The sequence below is a fragment of the Barbus barbus genome, assembly GCF_936440315.1.
Source record: "Barbus barbus genome assembly, chromosome: 21".
Lineage (NCBI taxonomy): Eukaryota > Metazoa > Chordata > Actinopteri > Cypriniformes > Cyprinidae > Barbus > Barbus barbus.
In genome coordinates this window covers 7,219,527-7,242,460 of record NC_136749.1, presented here as the reverse complement: position 1 = coordinate 7,242,460, position 22,934 = coordinate 7,219,527, and the positions used below count along the sequence as shown (strand labels likewise).

At 38.8% G+C, this 22,934-nt stretch overlaps 1 protein-coding gene across 1 annotated transcript in view; it reads left to right on the top strand.

Annotated features, from left to right (window-relative positions):
- The window catches only part of LOC306887877 (NADH dehydrogenase [ubiquinone] 1 beta subcomplex subunit 9-like), a 53,163-nt gene extending 30,449 nt beyond the window's left edge, over nucleotides 1-22,714 (top strand). Inside the window, exons 3-4 of the mRNA XM_079445881.1 lie at nucleotides 6,100-6,213; nucleotides 22,494-22,714. Of these exons, the coding sequence (XP_079302007.1) occupies nucleotides 6,100-6,213; nucleotides 22,494-22,625 (246 nt within the window). The 3' untranslated portion in view covers nucleotides 22,626-22,714. The remainder of the gene's footprint in view (nucleotides 1-6,099; nucleotides 6,214-22,493) is intronic.
- The last annotated feature ends 220 nt before the right edge of the window (nucleotides 22,715-22,934 follow it).

Sequence of the window (22,934 nt, the reverse complement as noted above, 5' to 3'; positions counted from 1 at the left end):
TGGTCCAAAGTGCCACAAGTAATAAGGACATTTGCATATCTCAAAAAACATGGCTGCCATTGGCTGATGAAATTTGAGTACCTGTTAAACAAGGTTAACGGTGGCTGATAGGAGTGAAACTCGATGGGCCTATTTTTCAATCAGACACTTCAATCTTTATATCATTTGATAGATCTCCTCATGCTGAGCAACTTTGCCTCTAGAACCACTTCTGTCACTCAAATCTTTCATTAATTATTCTCAATCATGTTATAAACCTACTTTTGCTAACTAGTTTTATGTTCTTCACTAAATCTTGATCAAACCACTGCTGCACAATTCTCTGGACTCTCTGCATCAATAATTATAAAAAAAAAAATAGAATTTTGTCCTTTTGAGTAGCTAAAACAGGGTTATTTAGATAAGGGGCATGGCCAAATATACCCATAATTATCAAAAAACATTGAACTTTATACTTTGGTAAGCTACAACATGGTCACTTTTAAAGGGAAATGGCCAATTATACCCAAAAACCTATAAATCCTAAACGAAAAACTCAAAACTTTATGAAACTGGGTGAGCCCATGCGAACGATGATTCTAAACAAGCATGCAACATTTTATGGAAATTCGACCACAGGTGGCACTATAACAGTCAATAAATATTAAATATCATCATATGTCTATGGTAAATTACCTGGAATTGCCAAAAATGCTTATTAAAATTTAGGTGGTTACAGCCATGTTACCACAATCTCTTTTTCCTTATGTGCTTAAATTCCTTAAGTGTTTGAACCCCGGTAATCGCTGCTTGCAGCTATATTTAACCTGTTAACCTTTGCCAGAGCGACGGCGCACTGAACGCTCTTTGTTTGCATGTGTCATTGTTTTCTAAATAGAATAAATGAAACAGGACAGTTAATCTTGACAAACTATATATCATTCTGAAGGTCTAAGCCTCAAGCATCGACGACAGATCACTGTTTTTCGATGGAAAGCTTATAAGCAATGTATTCGCTACATTTGTGTAAGCAGTACACATCAAAACATGCAGAATAAAAAAGCAGTACGTACCATTATCATTGTAATAACGAGCCACAAACGCGTCCATTGCTGAAATCCCAATTTAGTTAGAGAGCTAAGGGTCCACAGAACAACATCCCAGCGAGCACTTTTAGTCCAGCGAAACAATCACTTTGTAATAAGGATGACTATTCCTTTGTTTACATTTCATTTCTTCGGGAGAGTTATTGTTCGCATCTGTTATGGAATAAATTACGCTCAAAAACAGCGTCTTGGTGGTAAAAAAACAACAACACGGTGTTGTAGCATACAGTCTTACAAACAGAATGAGACCGTCCACGGAAAAAAAAAGTCTCAGATAAGCGGAATATAGTTTATTTGAATTTGGTGCTCTCTCCTGAGTGACGCACGCTGTGACGCAGCTGTCATGTAACTTAGCGATCTGCTTTTTCCATAAAAAAATTTTTTTCTTCATTTTTTTTATATGTGTGTATGTGTATTGTGTGGGGAATGTGGCCGTATCTGCATGATTATCATCTGTATGGACGCACATCAGCGTGTTTATTACCGACTCTATGATGGCTATCATTGTGATTCAATGATCGGCTATTATTGATTATATGGCCCATCTGTTTGATTATCATCTGTATGGACACACATCAGCGTGTGATTACTGACTATATGACCATGTCTGGCAATCAGAATATATACTATATACAAAGCAATTTTTTTCTATTTTTTTTTCATTTTTTATTACTCAAATAATTATTTTTGTATTTTTTAGTGCTCAAATAAATGACTTATATGATGTCTAAAATTCTGTCTATTATTTTATAATTGAAAAACTATGCAGGAATATGTATAATGACTAAAATAGTTTGTATAATTCTGCAATACATTTGGTGGTTATTTTTCCTCAAACAGGGGGGTGGGAGGACTATAAATAGTTTCAGAAAAAATATTGCAGGAATCTAATTTTTCATGGTATCTTCTTCAAATTTGAGACATCATGAGACATGTGACTTTCAATCCATTACTTTTCTGGATTGCTCCAGGACTTATTTCATGTATTTGTAATATATGAAATAAAAAAACATTCAGTGTGGAAAAATATAACTTTATCTTTTTGAACATTATCAACTCTGGATGATGCATAGTAAAGCCTAGAGCAGGGGTGTCAAACTCAAATTCACAGTGGGCCAAAATTAAAAATTAGGACAAGGTCGGGGGCCAAACTCAAATATTTATTGAAAAATTGCAATGCAATTCTGCATGTTTTCTTTTCTTTTGAGATATGTAATGTTAAACCTTTTCATATGAAAATAGATTTTAGTTTTGCTTAAACATTGAATCCAGAACAAGCATAAACAAATAGAAATAGCATTTAAAATAAATAATACTGTCTCTATAACTATAGATTTCAAGGTCCTTTGAAATGTAAATATTTTTTTAACAGTCCAACAATCCAACAGCCAAAAGCAACAATTTCTTTAAAAAAAAATCCAATATTTCAACTATGAGTCATTAAGAAAACATTCATCCAAGCTCGGTTTTTGCTACACTGTGATTTAGCCTACTCTGCTGCACATGGGTCCAAGCCCGATACTTGGCATCTCTTCTTAGAGGCAAGTTCATCAAAGTCTGGGGTCAAGCTCTGAGCTGAGGAAATTCTCAGGAATGAAGGTGTAGGGGTTATACATTTTATAATATTAATACGTAATTTAAAGAAATAGTTTAATTTAGCTCAAAGGGAATCATTTATGATTTTATAGGGACTTGAATAGAATCAGTGTTACGGCGATTCACTGAACGAGCCGTATAACAAACTCTGCACTGGATATTATAATCCAAAATATAGTGAAAACACTATTAAACAGCACAGTAATGAAATCGGCAGATTAAGACATTAACTTGTGAGCAGAAAACACAAGATACTTCTCTTTTCAATATAAATTAGAATTTATTTATATAAACCTATGACATAAACTAATCTAACATATGAACACAAACATTCACACGTTGCAGAAAGAGAGAAAGTGAGGAAAGGATGAGTTTAAGAGGATGAGTTTACATCGCAGGCGCACCATCCGTCATCAGTCCCACAAGTTTATCCCAAGGCAGCCTCATTTCATCAACACATTTGGATACCTCCTCATAGATGTATTTGCCAGTGGTTGTGCTATGCATGGATTTTAATCCTAAAAGTTCCTCTGTAACGCAAAGTTTTGAGTCCACTTCACGGATGAAAATTGACAACTGGGCAGTATCTGATGTGTCGCTGCTCTCGTCTACAGCAAGTGAATATGCCACAAAATCTTTTCCCTCTTCCATCAGCTGTTCTTGTAGATTGGTGGCAAGCTCACATGCACGCTCAGCCACGGTGTTTCTGCTCAGACTCACATTTAAAAACACTTGCTTTTTATCTGGGCACACGATATCGCAAACTTTGACCATGCACATTTTTACAAACTCTCCCTCATTAAAGGGCCGGGCAGCTTTGGCGATCTCTGCTGTCACAATGAAACTAGCCTTTACAGCAGCCTCACTTTGGGATTTTGCTTTGGTGAACATAGTTTGCCATGAAGTCAGACTTCTTTTCATCTCCTCCACCTTTTGGAGCTTTTGCTTTTCGTCCAGATCCTTATACTTGTCCTGGTGTTTTGTTTCATAGTGTCGTCGTATGTTATATTCTTTTGTTACAGACACGTTGGCTCCACATACGAGACAAACAGGTTTGTCTTTTAAGATGGTGAACATATAATCTGCCTCCCACCTGTCTCGAAAGCTCCTGTTTTCTCCCTTTCGTTTGGCCATTTTTCGTGAGGGGTGGAATAAATTTGAGTGAGGTGACTCGTAGCTTTGCTAATGCTTTGTAGACTGACGCGTCGGCGGCAACGCGTTAGCAAAGCATTCTGGGATTCGTAGTCTTAGGGGTGCATGCGCTATATACTGGCGCGGCGGGCCAGCTCTAATACATTATTGGATATGATCTCGCGGGCCAAATAAAATTAAATTGCAGGCCAAATTTGGCCCGCGGGCCTGAGTTTGACATGTATGGTGTCTTCTTTCCAAAGATACCTAATTTGTTTGTGTAGCACACTTTTGTCAGGAACTGTTACCGTTTTAATTTAGGTAGGTTATTTTCACTTGTGAGGCCCAAAATGGGGGGCGAAGGTTAACAGGTTAAAAGTATCATTGCATTTTTTCCAACCATATTTGTATATTAAAGGGTTAGTTCACCCAAAAATCTGAATTAGAAGAGCTTTATTACCAAGTATTCTTACACTAGGGCTGTCAACGTTAACGTGTTAACGCATGTGATTAATCAATTTTTACGCGTTAATATTTTAACGGAAATTAATCGTTTGATAAGGTTTGACCCCAACTTTTTGCCGTCATCGCAGTGTGGAAGGTAATATTGCCTGCGTCCCAATGTTCACACTATCCATCCTAAATTCTATGTGATATTAGTAATTTTCAATACTTTTTAGGGCAGATAGGGTGGATAGTATGCACATTGAGAAGCAGGGATTGTGTGATTATGAGGCGCCGGGCTAGACAAAAGTGAAGCGAACGCGGAGAGAGAGAGCGAGTGTATCCGGGAGAGAAAGAGTGCGAGTGTGTCCGAGAAAGAGGGAGAGCGACAGTGCGCGAGAGATATGTATACTCATATGTGATGAGGGTACAGCAAACCAGTGTTGCCACACTGTAAAAAGTAATTTAAGTTGACCTAATTGCATTGTGCAAACTCGTTGCCTTAATTCAATTATTAATATTCAATTAGTAATTTTAACTTAATTGAATTGTGTAATTTAAGTTTTATTTACTAATATATTAAAAGTAGTCCTTGCTTATTTTAAGTCCTATTTACTTAAGCCATTTAAGTTTAGTTAACTTAATTGAATCTGTGATCCGAGGAACACTGAGAATAGCTATACCTAGTTAAAAAAAACACCGCTCTCCATTCACATTTCAAAACATTTATTTTTCAAAATGCAGAAAAATAATGTAAATAAACATGGTAATTTGTAATAGTTGTTCATTAACAATGCTTGAATCAGAAAAAAAATCCCAAATTAAATGTTAAGAGTTTTACATTTACATTTAGTCATTTAGCAGACGATTTTATCCAAAGTGACTTACAAATGAGGACAATAGAAGCAATCAAAACCAACAAAAGAGCATTTGAGAAGAATAATATTCCCTGAGCACATAAAAACAATAAAAAGAATGCACACTCAATATACTTTAACTTGCATAGTAACACAAACATTTCAGTTTCCTGAAAAGAGTATATAAAATGAGATTCCATGCTATTCTGTATGTATAAAGAATGTCTTATTTATTGTTTTTAATTTGCTGACAATCCATTTAATTTAATGAGGTAGTCCTTAAAAAAGAAAAAAATCTTCTCATTTATCACCCTGATGCTAACCTCCATGTATTTACTTTCTTCTGATAAATGCAACGATTTTTAGAAAAATAATCAATCTCTGTGAGCACAGCAATTGTGACAGTAATTCATATGAGCCCAGTGGAGGAATAAATATCTACTAAAGACATCTTCACAACATCTCTCTCATTTTTGAAGCATTAACTTTAAAGGTCCCTTCCTCTAGCATTATATGGTCTCACATAGATGGATTATTTTTCTAAAAATCTTAAGATCGTGTTTATCTGAAGAAAAAAGTCATATACATCTGGGACAGTATAAGAATTAATAAATTATCAGATCATTTAGATAGGATTAAGAGATTTAGAGAAAAATAACTGATTAGTTGTAGAACAACAAAAAACACATTAATGATCAATAGCTTTAGCATAATTTTCACTCATGCATTTTGTATTATATTAGAGAAATTAACCTCATATGTGTACGTATTGCTTTGGAAACACCTTTTGTATCTCCTCAAATGCATATTAATCCAGCAGGCATGGGTCTGTAATATGATGCAGATAAAAAACAACTCTGTTAATTCATGAACAACAGCAGATAAAACCTAACTGACCATAATTATATACCTAAAAGACTAAGCACTTACTTTTGTGATGTGATAATGTTGTAATTACCTGTACACTTACATTTCCACTGTTCTAGGTTCCCGAATGGTGTCTAGATCATTGGCATCCCTCAGAGAAATCCATGTACCCTGATTACTTTGCTAAGAGGGAACAGTGGAAAAAGCTGCGGGTTCAGAGCTGGGATAAAGAGGTATGCATGATCATGTCTTTCTGTGGCCTTTTACACAAACCAGATGCTTTGCTGTCAGGGTTGCTGAACGAGACCATCACCCTCATGGGAGGTTAAATGACATCACCTAATTTTTCAATGGTTACAACTAAAATTAGTTTGTATGTCCTTTAACTCACCATGAAATCAACGCCATTACGATGCAACTTTTTGTTTGGAAGAAAAGCAGTGCAGTGATTCTTCACTCAGTTGTGTTGCACATATCAGAAGATTATTATGGAGACAGTTAGTAACCATATCTGTGTCATTTCAATTGAAATGTAATCCAATGTTTCCCATTTAATTTACTACTTTGGCGGCCACCACAGTTTCATAAGCTGAAAATATTTTTACACTTTTCTAGGGGTGACCCCAAATAGTCGACGATTCGATGCTTCGATAGGAGGAGACTGATTCGACTCGCACTCGAATATTCACAGGGTGTTATGTTCATGCCATTTTGGCTATATGGGGGTGCTCAGATGTCTAATTTCACATAGTACTACCGGTTTTCTCTCAATAAGTTAATATACAGCGTATTGTGATAATGCTGTAAATAAGAATCTGAAAAGGAAGCTTTAAATAAATTTTTTAACGTGCGTGAATAAATCCAACCACCCCTATAGATTTAAGCTTCACTTTCCATAATCCGTGACAGACAGAGGAGCATCTTGGCGGCAGGGATTTAAATTTTAACAAGACTCAAATCCAAGACTGGATTTTTTCGATCAGGTAGGGTACACGTGATTTCAGACACATCAGAAACATTTAAGTCGGTTTATATATCGTGTATATATTATTTATACAAACTACAAACAACAATGCATGATTTTAATAACTATGACTGGGACTGTCCTACATAACATTATAATGAGAACACTATTATAATAAAATGCTGCAAATTTGTAGTTTAGTTGCTTGTTTCTGCATGTTGTGAGAAGAACACGTCCACAAAATGAGTTAATGCCGAGCAGACACATTCACTTATGCGTTCGGGGGATTTTGTGGAGATAGCCTATAAGTCGTAATATTAACGTAATATTAACTAACGTTATTGTTACGGGGCTGACGAGACGTGAGACGTGCGGATCCATGTGTAAAGCTTTATTATAAAACATGGTCATACAGGCAGGGTCGGGAGACAGCAAACAGGTATGGCAGAGGCAAGACAGAGCAATCCGTGGAGCAAGCGTGGGTCGATGATCGGCGAACAGTATCCAAAGGGGCAAGGCAGAGAGATAATCCAGAAAACACGGGCAGGGTCAGACACGGCAAGATAAACAAGGCAAGACTAGGACTAGCTCAATGGCTCTGTAAAGTTGCTATCGCTATGCGAGTGATAAACGCTAACAATACTCGGCCGAGAGCAAGAGGAAGTCCCAGGTTAAATAGTGTGATACTGATTGAGAAATGGTGATCAGGTGTGGGCGAAATAGTGAACAGCTGTGCATGTCGTCAGTGAAAAGGATTATGGGAAATTGAGTCCAATGTGTTGTGAGTGAAAAAGTCATAGTGGTGAACGGGTGACCTCTAGTGGTGGTCAATCGGGAGAGCATGGACCAGATTCGTGACATATCCAGGACAGGAGGAGGATATGCAGACGGCCTCCATAGCCGTGACTGGGCAGGGCGAGGATTCGCAGATGGCCTCTTTGGCCGTGACAGGGCAGGGCGAGGATTCGCAGGCGGACTCTTTGGCCGTGACAGGGCAGGGCGAGGATTCGCAGACGGCCTCTTTGGCCGTGACAGGACAGGGCGTGAGTTCGCAGACGGCCTCTTTGGCCGTGACAGGACAGGGCGTGAGTTCACAGGCGGCCTCTTTGGCCGTGACAGGACAGGGCGTGTGTTCACAGACGGCCTTTTTGGGGCGCTCTGGAGGAGCGGGCACTTGAGGGCACTCTGGAGGAGCGGGCACTTGAGGGCGCTCTTGCAGCGCGGACACTTGAGGGCGCTCTTGCAGCGCGGACACTTGAGGGCGCTCTTGCAGCGCGGACACTTGAGGATCGGGAACGGCACACCTGGCCGTGGCTAGAGAACTGGATTCTCGGGATTCGGGATTGGCACTCCTGGCCGTGGCTTGAGAACTGGATTCTCGGGATTCAGGATTGGCACTCCTGGCCGTGACTTGAGAACTGGATTCTCGGGATACGGGTGTAGGTACCACCACTTCGGGAGGTTCTGCAGCCGAAGCCGCCACCTCTGGTGGCACTGGAACAGTCTCGTGGACCGGAGAGGCCTTGAGGCAGCCCACACACTCAAAATGGCGACTGCCATAACGGGAAGCACTGAGGTCAGGGGAACAGTCTCGGTAACAGCCAGGGTTGAGGCCCTGGGAATGCCAGCTACTCCCACCGACATCAGTGGTGGGTCCATCACACTGGATATCAGAACTCGAAGGACTGACTTTGAATCTGTGGTAACAGCCAGGGTTGAGGCCCTGGGAATGCCAGCTACTCCCACCGACATCAGTGGTGGGTCCATCACACTGGATATCAGAACTCGAAGGACTGACTTTGAATCTGTGGTAACAGCCTCTGGCAGTTCGGCGGAGGCGTGAAGAGACTCTGGCTGGAGCACTGAGACGTGGTGTGACTCTGGCTGGAGCACTGAGACGTGGTGTGACTCTGGCTGGAGCACTGAGACGTGGTGTGATTCTGGCTGGAGCACTGAGACGTGGTGTGATTCTGGCTGGAGCACTGAGACGTGGTGTGACTCTGGCTGGAGCACTGAGACGGGAGCAGACTCTGGCTTGACCGGCGTGACGTGAGCAGACTCTGGCTTGACCGGCGTGACGTGAGCAGACTCTGGCTTGACCGGCGTGACGTGACCAGACTCTGGCTTGACGTGAGCAGACTCTGGCTTGACCGGCGTGACGTGAGCAGACTCTGGCTTGACCGGCGTGACGTGAGCAGACTCTGGCTTGACCGGCGTGACGTGAGCAGACTCTGGCTTGACCGGCGTGACGTGAGCAGACTCTGGTTTGACGTGAGCAGACTCTGGCTTGACCGGCGTGACGTGAGCAGACTCTGGCTTGACAGCGATGACGTGAGCAGACTCTGGCTTGACAGCGATGACGTGAAGGGGTGTTGTTGTTACCACCGTTTCGCGAGTGAGTGCGGTGTCGCGTTCCTCCGCGACACCCACAGTGAACGGAGAGCCCACACACCGCAAAGCATAATCCATAAATTGACTGAGAGATGAACGGGGACCCTCGCGGATTAACTGTGACCGGAGTGGCTGATTAATGCCCTCGCAAAAAAAATCTATGAGTGCACAGTCCGGCAGATCAGAAAAATAGGCGAGGTCTAAGTATTCCTGAATATAATCCTCGAGCGGCCGCGAGCCCTGCTCGAGGGTTAATAACAGTCGTGCAGAGTCCATACCTGGCCAATGTCCACTTGAAAAGCCGCTGGATCCTTGTGTGGCCGAGTATTCTGTTACGGGGCTGACGAGACGTGAGACGTGTGGATCCATGTGCAAAGCTTTATTATAAAACATGGTCATACAGGCAGGGTCGGGAGACAGCAAACAGGTATGGCAGAGGCAAGACAGAGCAATCTGTGGAGCAAGCGTGGGTCGATGATCGGCGAACAGTATCCAAAGGGGCAAGGCAGAGAGATAATCCAGAAAACACGGGCAGGGTCAGACACGGCAAGATAAACAAGGCAAGACTAGGACTAGCTCAATGGCTCTGCAAAGTTGCTATCGCTATGCGAGTGATAAACGCTAACAATACTCGGCCGAGAGCAAGAGGAAGTCCCAGGTTAAATAGTGTGATACTGATTGAGAAATGGTGATCAGGTGTGGGCGAAATAGTGAACAGCTGTGCATGTCGTCAGTGAAAAGGATTATGGGAAATTGAGTCCAATGTGTTGTGAGTGAAAAAGTCATAGTGGTGAATGGGTGACCTCTAGTGGTGGTTAATCGGGAGAGCATGGACCAGATTCGTGACAGTTATAATGAGAACACTATTGTAAAAAATGTGAATTCTTAGGGTTTTGCTTATGTTTAATGTTAACTGTCTTTTAATCAAAACCTAAAACATTATCTGCAAGGCGTCCGTTACACGATTTCCCTGTGTGTTAACATCAGTATTTATTACTGTGGAAATGTAATGTATTTTGTCCCCGCCCCCAAACATATCAGAATCAGAATGAGCTTTATTGGCCAAGTATGTTTACACATACAAGGAATTTGTTGTAGTGACAAGCTCCACAGTGCAACAGAAAGACAGTAATAGGACAGGACACCGATAATAAAAGAATAACAACAATTAACCAAAAGGCAATGTACAAAGCAGCAAAAACACAATATATAATATAGACAACTATGTATGTACAGTTCAAGTATGTGCAAATTAGTGTGAGAAAATAAAGAAAATTAGTGAGTGTGGTGAATGGATAGTGTATTATAGTTGTGTGTTCCACGTTTATTGTTGAGTGTTCATGAGATTATGATTCAACTATCAGTCGACTATCGGCAAGATTCAAAATTTCCAATTCATCTATGAAAATCCTTAGTCGGGGACACCCCTACACTTTTCATAATAACATAAAATGTCTTTGAAGTTATTGCTTTGGCAAAGCATCTGTCAAACAATATGGTCAGTGCAATATGGTTTAGTGCCCTCATAACATTCCAAAAAATCTTCTATTTATTTAAGTATATAGTGTCTTGCCCTGCGTGTTTCAAAGCGAAGCGCTTACTTTATTTACGCAATCAGCTTGTGATCCTAGTGCTTTCACAGTATCAGTTTAGGCAAATGCAGCTAACTCCGTCTCTGCATATGCTGTGAATTTAACGTGCATTTGGGTACACAACGGGCACAATTACAGTATTTCACCAGATTTGTAATTTGTGTTGTCGCGTTTGCAAACCTGTTTTCAGGTTTCCATCAAAATTACAGCTTTTAATTGAAACACAAATATTATAATTTTCCTATAGTAAAATTGATTAACACGCACATTCATTTTTCAGGGTTTCCGTTGGTCCTTAAAAAGTCTTAAATTTAGTTATCAAATTTAAGGCCATAAAAAGTCTTAAATTGTACATGAAATTCTTAATTATGATTTCAAAAGGTCTTAAATTTGGGGACGGAAAGAGCAAAATTGTGATATGGCTTAATGTGACAAACTTCAAAAGGCTGTGATTTCAATAAATACACATGAGCGTTGCACGTTATAACCACACAAATATTATTTAAACAATGATAGTTATATGTCTTATTTTGTGAGGGTTTCCAACATCAACGATGATCTAATCTACGCAATAAAATAAGACGGCCACAAAACTGTTCTTCTGAACTTGTAATCTTTTCAATTGTATTGATCGTAGAGAAGCTATACACATTTTGCATCAAACATAAGTGTCAACCAAACAGCACTTGATCATCTAAGATGAACATTTGACTCCTCTCGATCAAACTATGAATTAAGTCCTTGTATTTGCAAGCATTATATGTGCAAAAGTCAAAGATACGGTCCCACTTTATATTGTGTCCCTAATACCTGTGTACTTGCATAGTAACTAAATGTGTATGTTGTATGTAACCACAGTGTACGTACACATTGGTACATAGTATCTACAGCTCTAATGTTTGTGTAACTACACACATGTAACAACCCTCAGAATGGTATTTGTGTACAAATGTGTAACAGGACTAACAGAACTTTTTGGTAAGGAAAGTGTTACACTTTATATTAAGTAGACAATTCCTATGGATTTACCATGTAATTACTCTGTTACACAGCAGTGGCCAGTAAGTTAGGCTTTACATATAAATTGTGGTTGGTGTCCAGGAGGTTACACTTTATATTAAGTGGACAGTTGCTGAGGAGTTACCATGTAAGTACACTGGTATTACTGTGGTGCACCAACTCGAGATCCAACTCCTCCCACTTTACATATCCCTAAACCTACCCATCTCCACCCCCTGTATCAAATTGTTCCAATTACTCTTATACATACTGTTGTTACAAAATGTAGTTATATAATTCCTGTTACACAAGTACTTAATGAAGTGAAAAAAGTGTTGTTACCAATGTCCTGTTACACATTTGTACGTGCACATACCATTTTGTGTGTAGTTACAGAAATATTACAGCTGTAGATGTGTACTTACACTGTGGTTACATACTACATACACATCTAGTTACCATGTAAAGTAGACGGGTATTAGGGACACTTAATATAAAGTGGGACCGAACAGTCTTATCTGTAATTATGTTAGTCACTGAAGGAGTTCAAAAGAGGCGATGACTGATGTAAACGTCCTTGATGAAAAGTTATAATCCGTATTGTAGAGCATCAAAGCAGTCTTAAAGCACCTCCATGGCGGAGAGACAAACGGTTACACTTTTTGATAGTCCACTTTAGACAGTCAACTAACTATAAGTAACTTTGTAACTACATGTCTACTAACTTTCAGAGTAGACTGCAAGGTTAGGTTTAGGGTTAATAGAATAAGTTGACATATACTTGCAAAGTTTCTAATAGTATGTTGTGGACCCATCAAAATAAAGTGTTAGAAGATATTAAGCACACAGTCTACTAATACTCAAATGACTGCCAGTTGGCATGTAGTTGCAAAGTTACTTACTGTTAGTAGAATGTCTAAAGTGGACTATCAAAATAAAGTGTTACCAGACGAACAAGTCAGCGTTAATCCTTTCCAACGTTAGCAATGAAGATTCCACTTCACTCCACCACGCTGACAAATGCATTAAGCATAACCAAAAAAAACTTCTACAAACGAAAAGACCTCAATTATTATTCTACCTTATAACAAACAAACAAAAAATGCTTTGTTTTAAACAAAATGGCTCATCAAAATAACTCTTTCATAAATGAATGAAATAAAATAAACTTTTGAGTAAAATAAACAATTGAGAATGAAACAAATGTTTCTCAACAAGGACCTTCCAATCAGGGTATCTTCCGTCCAATCGTTTATTAATTTAATATTGAAATCTGGAAAATGAAAAATGGCACATTTTAACTTTTCAATTGTTCAAACAAAACGAAAAATCAAGAATCCGGCTTCATTTTTCGTTTTTACGTTCAGGGATAAAAAAACGAATAAACAACTTGAATATTTGATCTCTACATGTGAAACGCCTCTCTCCGCTGATTGGTCAACCAAAAATTGCAACATAATAATAATAATAATAATAGTTCTAAAAAAACAACAAAGAAAAATACTGTAGTAGTCCTCCACTTCTATGGATTCTTAACATGTTTATTTCTACTACATTTTATCTCTTTCTCTTCATCAAAAAGCCAGATTACGATTGGCTTGCCACAAACCGTACTGAGACAGAGCCTTTTGCCCCTTCGGCACACCGCCTGTTTTATTATAGCTAACCACCTATCGAAATGTGTGGCAAAGCTGCACGACACACTGCAGAGTGTGGAGAATGTATTGTAATGAAGCGCAGACCAGTATCAATTTGTGAACTTACAACTTTTGTTTTAGAAAATACGCTGCGTTTTAGACAAAGGAAGAATTTAATATGACGGATATGAAAAGAAATGACTTTGTGCCATTTACCTTCACACCACATCTATTATATTTCTATTTTGAGTTTTATTCATAGAGCACTTTATACAAATTTATGAAATCATGTTGTTATCCCACTGGCATGGGACTATATAATGAAATGAGATTAATGTTTTATACAATATTTTTTAATACAGAAATATGAATAAAAGGAAATGATACTTGAATTATGAAAGTAATATCGCCACTAGTTGTCGGTATTTCATTGTTAATATAAGGAGCCTTTTATTCAATCTATTCATTCAAAATGCTTCATTCATTTAGGAATAAAATGAAGTGGCTGTCTGTAATAATTAGTCATTGAATTGTTGTCTATAATAATGATTTCAAAGACTCTGATTCATTCAGGAATGGTACACCACTCTATGCGCCTACTGCAAGTCAGTCACACAGCGGTTCTGTGACTTTGGTTTAGTTGGCAGAGAAAATAACAATTTTGTATGCCATCAGTTAGCTGGCCAATACTCAATATTAAATAAACTCAGCTTATTGTCTAAAACTACCTATGTTCAGTTAGCTGGCCAATACTCAATATTAAATAAACTCAGCTTATTGTCTAAAACTACCTATGTTCACATAACTTGGTAGTGGTCTGCAAATGTCTACAATACATTCTCCCAACGCTGCAGTGCATCACCCAGCTTTGCCACACAGATTTTAATAGGTGGTAGGGCTGTGCGATTTGGGGAAAATATCTCATTGAGATTGCTAATTTAAAAATCGCAAATCAAATCGCAAAGTCAAGCTTCAGATCAATATTGTCACTAATGTGCAGCACAGTATGAGTATCGTTACCCTGCTGAAAAAACAAAACAAAAAAAACAATAGAAAGACAGAAATTCTTATAATTTCCATAAAAACCATTACAAAATTCCTTTTTGTTTTGGGCATTATTCCAATAGGAATTACTGTTGTTCTATTGGTTGCCATCTGCTACATTACATCCCACCAATAGAATGCATCAAATACCAGTAGACACCATTATAGTTTACATTAAAAAAAATACCATTCCCATTATAACCCTTAAATCCATTACATTTTCTATTGTGTTTTGGGAGGGGTTCTACTGGGGTTTTTTTCTGCAGGGAAGATTATACTGGTATTACTACTTTTACAGAATTGCTGAATTTCGCAGGAAAGATTTGTTTATTTTTTTATAAATAAAGAACTGTATTTCTTTAGTCAATTATTAAAGTATTACATGTTACGCGGGCTGATTCATTCATTTTTAAGTATTTGGGATTTTAAGAACAAGTGGGAAATGTGCTGAATGTTTAATTTCATCCAAGTGAAATTGGCAAGCAGTTAGACTTAATTTGCATTCGTTTCAAACGTGGAGCCAGGCGCGAGTTGACACAGGTTGTGCACGTGCGGCAGGCCTCGTCCATATTGCCAGATGCACTCGTGAGAGACTTGCGGAGCAGAACCAGGCGCGAGACCGTGAGCGTTAAAGAGCAATACGAGACAGGCTGCGTATAAACAGCTCGTCCGTGAGACGTGGAAGACGTGGGGCAGAGCGGAGCGAGTATGAGAATAGAACAAAGACTTGAGAGCTGACTTAGACTCCACCTCAGAGACTGACTCTTGGACCTCAAAGACTTTTGAACATGTCTGCCAAGTGGTAATAGAATGTTTGTTGTTGTAATAAAGCCAGTAATGCACACACAAGAAGTAGGTGTTTAAACATGTCCTAAAGAAGAAAGATAAACGTACCATTAATTAAAAAATAGCCTTGGCCAAATAAATGTCAAGAATAAGTTTAATTTTGTTTTCTGTCTGTTGCCTATGCTCAGAAGTCTCATAAAGCTGCCATTCATCATGTTGCCATTCATAAAGCTGCCATTCATCATGCCATTCATCAGGCTCAGGAACAGTGGACCTGGCATCAGGCTCAGGTGGTCAGAGAAAAAAAAAACATATATATATACACACACAGGTGTGAAAAAGTTTTGGCCCCCTTCCTGATTTTTTTTTATTTTATTGCATGTTTGTCACACTTTAATGTTTCAGATCATCAAACAAATTTAAATATTAATCAAAGATAACACAAGTAAACACAACATACAGTTTTTAAATGAAGGGTTTTTTTATGAAGAGAAAGCAAAATCCAAACCCACATGGCTCTGTGTGAAAGTGTTTGCGCCCCCGTTAAAACTCAACTGTGGTTTATCACACCGGAGTTCAGTTTCTCTAGCCACACCCAGGCCTGATTACTGCCACACCTGTTCGCAATCAAGAAATCACTTAAATAGGACCTGCCTGACAAAGTGAAGTAGACCAAAAGATCCTCTAAAGCTACACATCATGTTGAGATCCAAAGAAATTCCGGAACAAATGAGAAAGTAATTGAGATCTATCAGTCTGGAAAAGGTTATAAAGCCATTTCTAAAACTTTGGGACTCCAGCGAACCACAGTGAGAGCCATTATCCACAAATGGCGAAAGCATGGAACAGTGGTGAACCTTCCCAGGAGTGGCCGGCCGACCAAAATTACCCCAAGAGCGCAGCGACGACTCATCCAAGAGGTCACAAAAGACCCTACAACAACATCTAAAGAACTGCAGGCCTCACTTGCCTCAGTTAAGGTCAGTGTTCATGACTCCACCATAAGAAAGAGACTGGGCAAAAATGGCATGCATGGTAGAGTTCCAAAATGAAAACCGCTGCTGAGCAAAAGAACAAAGGCTCGTCTCAGTTTTGCCAGAAAACATCTTGATGATCCCCAAGACTTTTGGGAAAATACTCTGTAGACTGACGAGACAAAAGTTGAACTTTTTGGAAGGTGTGTGTCCCATTACATCTGGCGTAAAAGTAACACAGCATTTCAGAAAAAGAACATCATACTAACAGTATAAAATGGTGGTGGTAGTGTGATGGTCTGGGGCTGTTTTGCTGCTTCAGGACCTGGAAGACTTGCTGGGATAAATGGAACCATGAATTCAGCTGTCTACCAAAAAATCCTGAAGGACAATGTCCGGCCATCTGTTCGTGACCTCAAGCTGAAGCGAACTTGGGTTCTGCAGCAGGACAATGATCCAAAACACACCAGCAAATCCAACTCTGAATGGCTGAAGAAAAACAAAATGAAGACTGGAGTGGCCTAGTCAAAGTCCTGACCTGAACCTATTGAGATGCTGTGGAAAAAGGCGGTTCATGGAACAGACTCATTGCAAGTTATCGCAAACGCTTGATTGCAGTTGTTGCTGCTAAGGGTGGCCCAACCAGTTATTAGGTTAAAGGGGCAAGCACTTTTTCACACAGGGCCATGTGGGTTTGGATTTTGCTTTCCCTTCATAATAAAAAACTTAATTCAAAAACTGCATGTTGTGTTTACTTGTGTTATCTTTGATTTAATATTTAAATTTGTTTGATCTGAAACATTAAAGTGTGACAAACATGCAAAAAAATAAAAAAAATCAGGAAGGGGGCCAACACACCACTGTGTGTGTGTGTGTGTGTGTGTGTGTATATATATATATATATATATATATATATATATATATATATACACACTGAACAAAATTATAAACACCACTTGTTTTTGCCCCCATTTTTCATGAGCTGAACTCAAAGATCTAAGACTTTTTCCATGTACACAAAAGGCCTATTTCTCTCAAATATACATCGAGCATTCCGCCCCATACAGGAGATCAGAACAGCTTTTTGTCAGCTTCGGTAACCACGCTAAAGGTCGCCCTGTTACGAAGCAAAGAATTTCCAGGTGGTTAGTGGATGCTATCACCCTAGCATACTCCTCCTTTGGCTTGCAGTGCCCCATTGGAGTCAAGAGTCCTTTCTGCTTAGTTCGCCGCCTCCGGCTAGTTAAACAGTCTTAGGTGTTCACTTGACCAACATTGTTCAAGTCCCTCCTTCACTTGGACGGTCCATATTATATAGACATCAAGTGTCAACTATAGGGGATGACACCCAGGCCATGGATGACCCTGATGACTCAGCCTGTGCTTGGTGTATTTTTACCTCCCCTGGGTCGTCTTCCACGTGAGTTATGGTTTTGAGTCATTCCCCGTCATAGCACGGTGTGATTGTACTGGTTCCCATACAAGCATCTTACGACGCAGTACGAGTGGAATATCGAAAGGGAACGTACTCTGTTACTATAATAACCTCGGTTCCCTGAGATATGGGAACGCGTACTGCGTTCCTGGCCATGTTATGAGCTGCATGCCTCAGTCGCAGAGTACGTTTCACTTTTTGAAATAAGTTACCAAAAAAAAGAACTTTTTCACGATGTTCTAATTTTTTTAGATGCACCTGTATGTATAACTGGACAAAAATTTGAGTTTATTGAATCTGTATTTTGAAATCGTCATCCATGCGTGAATCGCCTTGGATTTGTGTTATTTGAGAATTTGCTGGCAGCTCTTTACTCCTATGTGGCTTTGTCATACTCTTTAGCCAAACCACTACTATTCAACCAGTCATAACCTGCTGAGAGCACAGGACTCATGAAGCACGACTTTGCATGCCAATAATTGGTCTTATCATTGGGAAATACCAAGGTCAGCAGCCTTTACCATTTGGGAAAGTGTAATGACCAACTTTGATCGTGTGTGCCTAAACCAATCATATTACATCCTTGAAGTTAGGGTTGGGCAATATGACTAAAGTCTTATTTCATGGTATGAGAAATTTTATTACACTATAACGATATATCTTAGTATAGCAATTAATTTTATTTTAGTTTTGTCATTAAAAATAAGAATAAAGCAAATCACAAACACAATAGAACAAAAATACAAATTATATGTAGTGACCTTCCATGCAGTGTGTAACAGCGCTAAGTAAATGAAAACATCCTGCAAAGTTTTAAATCTGAAAGTGCACTGTGTATAAAGCTATTGTCTCTCAAAATAAAGAGTCAACTCTGAATCAATGAAACGAGTCGTTTTTAAAATGAATCCCAAGCCGTTTCATGTTGATGTCAACATGAAACATTAGCATATTGCCCACCCACTTGTTGGTCTTTTCAAGTTGGTCTGAATGAAAATGCAAATTCATACTTTGCCACTAGGTGCCACTTTTGGAGCGGTAAAATAGCTGTTTACCCAATAATGATTGTGCACAAAGCAGCACTGCACTCACAAACGTTGCTTTATCAGGCATTATAGGCATGTTGAAATTAAAACGAGACCAATTGGACCAATCATTTGGGAGTCGTTGAGCAAATAATGTAAAAATAAATGCATATTATAAGACAATGAAAGTGTTTTTTGACCTAGCATGCATGTCAAGCTGTTGTTGGGGACTCCCAAAACCACAATATGAACCTTTCATTACCCATAATAGGGGCAATTTAACATGTAAGAAATAGCCTGCAACAGAAACTGAATAATCATGTGTATAACTAAAAGGCTGCAGTCTTCACAGTATGAATCAAATATGAACTGATTTTTATTAAAGATCAGTCAGTAGTAGTGACTGATTTTCTTTTTTTGTTTGATTAACATTGACACAGACATAAGCAGGTAAATTACACTGCTGTCCCCTTAAGATTGAATGCATGTATCCAATATACTGAAACACCAAATTTGGGAAAATTCAATAAGATTTGTCTACTACAACTTTTTGAGTTTATTTAACATATAACCGACTGTTTACACATCGATTCATGATTGCATGCTAAGAGAGGTGGCTATCTGTGCGCACGGTTCAGGTTTATGTCAGTGTGTGAGGGGTGTGGGTTTTTTTCATTGCTTATTGCACTTAATAACTTTAAACCTAAACCATACCTGACCCAAATTCGCGATCCCATATTGTCTGAGAAAGGCAGCTTTCTGTGTGCATATAAGGTGTAATATAACTTTTAACTAGTACTGTGCTATGCGGAGATATTTGCATACTGCAAAATAAAAGACTCTAAGGATCTTCAATATCTCTAAGGATAGACAATTTATACCAATGGTAATGATACATACTGTCATACCACCCAGCCCTAATTCATATTTTGAATTGGGGAGTTTTGAGTTCTGAAACTTGCAGTATGTTTTTATTATAGGGTAAACCCGTTTAAATATCAAGAATATGGGTAAATATCAAGAAATGTTTTATCTATTTCATGACTTTCATGACGCTTTAATTGCATTGCACAAATCTGTTGACTACCAACCTTTTACTCTCACTTAGAGGAGAGGACAAACAAATGTAAAAACAAATTAATTAATGTGAATTTTACTATATTTGATGAAACATCCATTGTGGCAGTCAGATGGGGTGGAGTAATAGAGACAGTCAAACTTGCAAGCTCACCATCTCATCCCAGTGATATCGCTGCAGATATATGAAAAAAAAAATCAATATGTTAACAAATGTATTTATATACAGAGATGTAAATGTTTATATACAGCAATAACAGATTAACCAATAACTGGATCTTCAAAATTTGCTTAAAGGGGTCATATGATGCGATTTCAAGTTTTCCTTTCTCTTTGGAGTGTTACAAGCTGATTGTGCATAGATAAGATCCCTGAAGTTGCAAAGACTAAAGTCTCAAAACCAAAGCGATATTCTTTATAAAAGTTAAGACTCTGCCACGCCCCCCTAAAACAGCTCGTTCAAACACGCCCCCACATCTCAACGTCAAGATATGGAAATATTTGCATAATGCTGCCCAAATGTTCGTGCAAAGAAAGAAGGCGTGGTTTCAGTAACCGCAGTAGTGTTGATGCAGCTGCATCAGGGAGACGCTGTTTCTAGGTGAAAGCAAAAGCACTTTATTTTTAGATGCATTTAGGAATTAAGATTACTTACAACAGAATAGCAACGCATTTTATGGACGACCGTTTCGTGAACCTAGGAGAGGAGGTAATTCTGACTTTGCTATGACAATCTGGCGCTTCTGAATCAGAGACTGTATGTTTTGTTATTAGTTATTTGCAATTGACTGTTCAAATGCAGAATTTTGCGCATTGTGTGTGTGCTCGTGTGTGAGAGAGAGTCACAGCGCAGCGTCGTTTGTGTGTGTGTGTGTGTGCTCGCGTGTCTGAGAGGGAGAAACGGTCACACAATCGCGGCTTGTGTGCAAACACATACGAGCTTCATCAGTGTCTGTCACACGACTCTGTTCCCCTCTCGGGCCTGAACTGATGGTAAAACTAAGGACATTATTAGCTGTCTTTACTATAATTTTGAAAGCTAAAGCTCGCAATTATGGAAAGGGACGTTACATTTCTGATGCTGCTTGTGGTGTTCGGCCAATCACAATGCACTGTGTCAGCTGGCCAATCAGAGCAGACTGCTTGTCGGAAGGAGGGACTTTGTAGAAAACGAAGCGTTTGAGAGAGGCGGGGCATAGACGACTTACAATAATGTACAGTATTTGAAAAATGTGTTTTTGAACAATAAAACGTGAACATATTTTTACACAAAATCTTTAAAAAAGCATCATATGACCTTTTTAATTATTGGTTTGATTGCAAAATGTCAATGGGATACAAATCTTAGATACTAATGATTCTTCTCTAACAACTACATGAACTCCTGCTCAACCACTTAAAATGGGTTTTATTGTAACATCATGTTCGTTTCTGGACGTGTAAGTATAGCGGAAGCAATGCAGAGCAGAAGCAGTATGCAGCCAATGTACTTTGACACTGGCAGCGTTTATAGTGCACAACTGTACCACTGCTCATTGTGTAGCCCTCCAGTTTCCATCAACCTGTCATTCCATCAGCTTTTGTTTGCAATTGCCGCATACTGTGCTATGGTGCGCTAGTTTCCCATCTCCATGTGAACCATCTTCTCTATGTGCTGTGTTCATCAGTCTTCGTTTTCAGCTATACTTTTTTTTTTTTTTTAATCATTCAACTCCTCAATCAACACGTTTATAGTCAGGGTTTTGTTGCATAAACTCTTGAACTGCTTGTAAAACCTCACATTTCCTTGAGTAGGAAACAAAATACATTGTCGGAAGCTAATGCTATTAGGAGCATTCTCCAGGTTGATGATTGTCTGAACCCCATATTATACAATCATATTCTGTAATATTTTTTGACTGACTGGAGCAAACACCAGTGCCTCAAAACATGCTATCACTCCTCAGATTTCTACAAAGAAATTGTAGCAGTAACGCCACACACAGCACCTTGTTCCCTACTCAAGGAATCAGGATAAGAGTTATGTAACCAAGACATTCCCTTTCCCATAGCTGATGCTATGGGAAGACTATACCACAGCACCATACCACAGAGTGACTGCAAGTTTATCAGCCCATGAACATATTTAGAGACTAATATAAGAACTGATGCTGGTTTAAACTTACAAAACCTGGGAACAAGAAGTCAAGTGCATGTCCAGACACAATTGGGCAAAGAGGTCAGCATATGGCCACACAATTTTCCTTCAAATGTACACCCTTAGATAATGTGGATTTACTCTGATTTATGCCACTGAATATAATGATGTAAATTTCATTTAAAAAAATAATCTCACTGAATATATATATATATATATATATATATATATATATATATATATATATATATATATATATATATATATATATATATATATATATATATATATATATATAAAATATTTTAAGTACTCCTCATTGACAACAGCTTCCTCAGAAACCAAATATTAAGTCAGATTTCTGCCAGTATATTGGCACTGGTTAATCAGGCTAATTTGTAAAAGATAAAATAAATCTTAACGATCTTCTAAAATTTTTTTTTTTTTTTTTAAAGGTCTTGCAGCTACAAACTGAAACCTCTGCTGATGGCCCTAAATCTGAGGCCCTGCCCCCGGCCCGCAAGGAAGGAGACCTCCCACCCCTGTGGTGGCAGTTTGTCACTCGTCCCAGAGAGCGTCCCATGTAAGGATGTTACGAAGGTCATTTAGAATAGGTGTTTGACAGCCCTGTGTTTGTCAAAAAACACTGTCCTCAATCCTAAATAAAGTATTATGCAAATAAATTTTCTTGTATTCATTTGCTGTTTTTTTTTTTTTAAATCTTTTATCTAGTTCTAACATGACTGGTGCTGGATGATAGGTCCTTAATGCAGTCTGCTAGCAATAACATTGTTTAATACATGTCACAAGCTGATGGGTCTCTACTCCTGCAGCCAACAATCTTGCTTGCTCAATATTGAAGTTCCTCTAAAATTCTGCATCTTTAGTGAAAATGT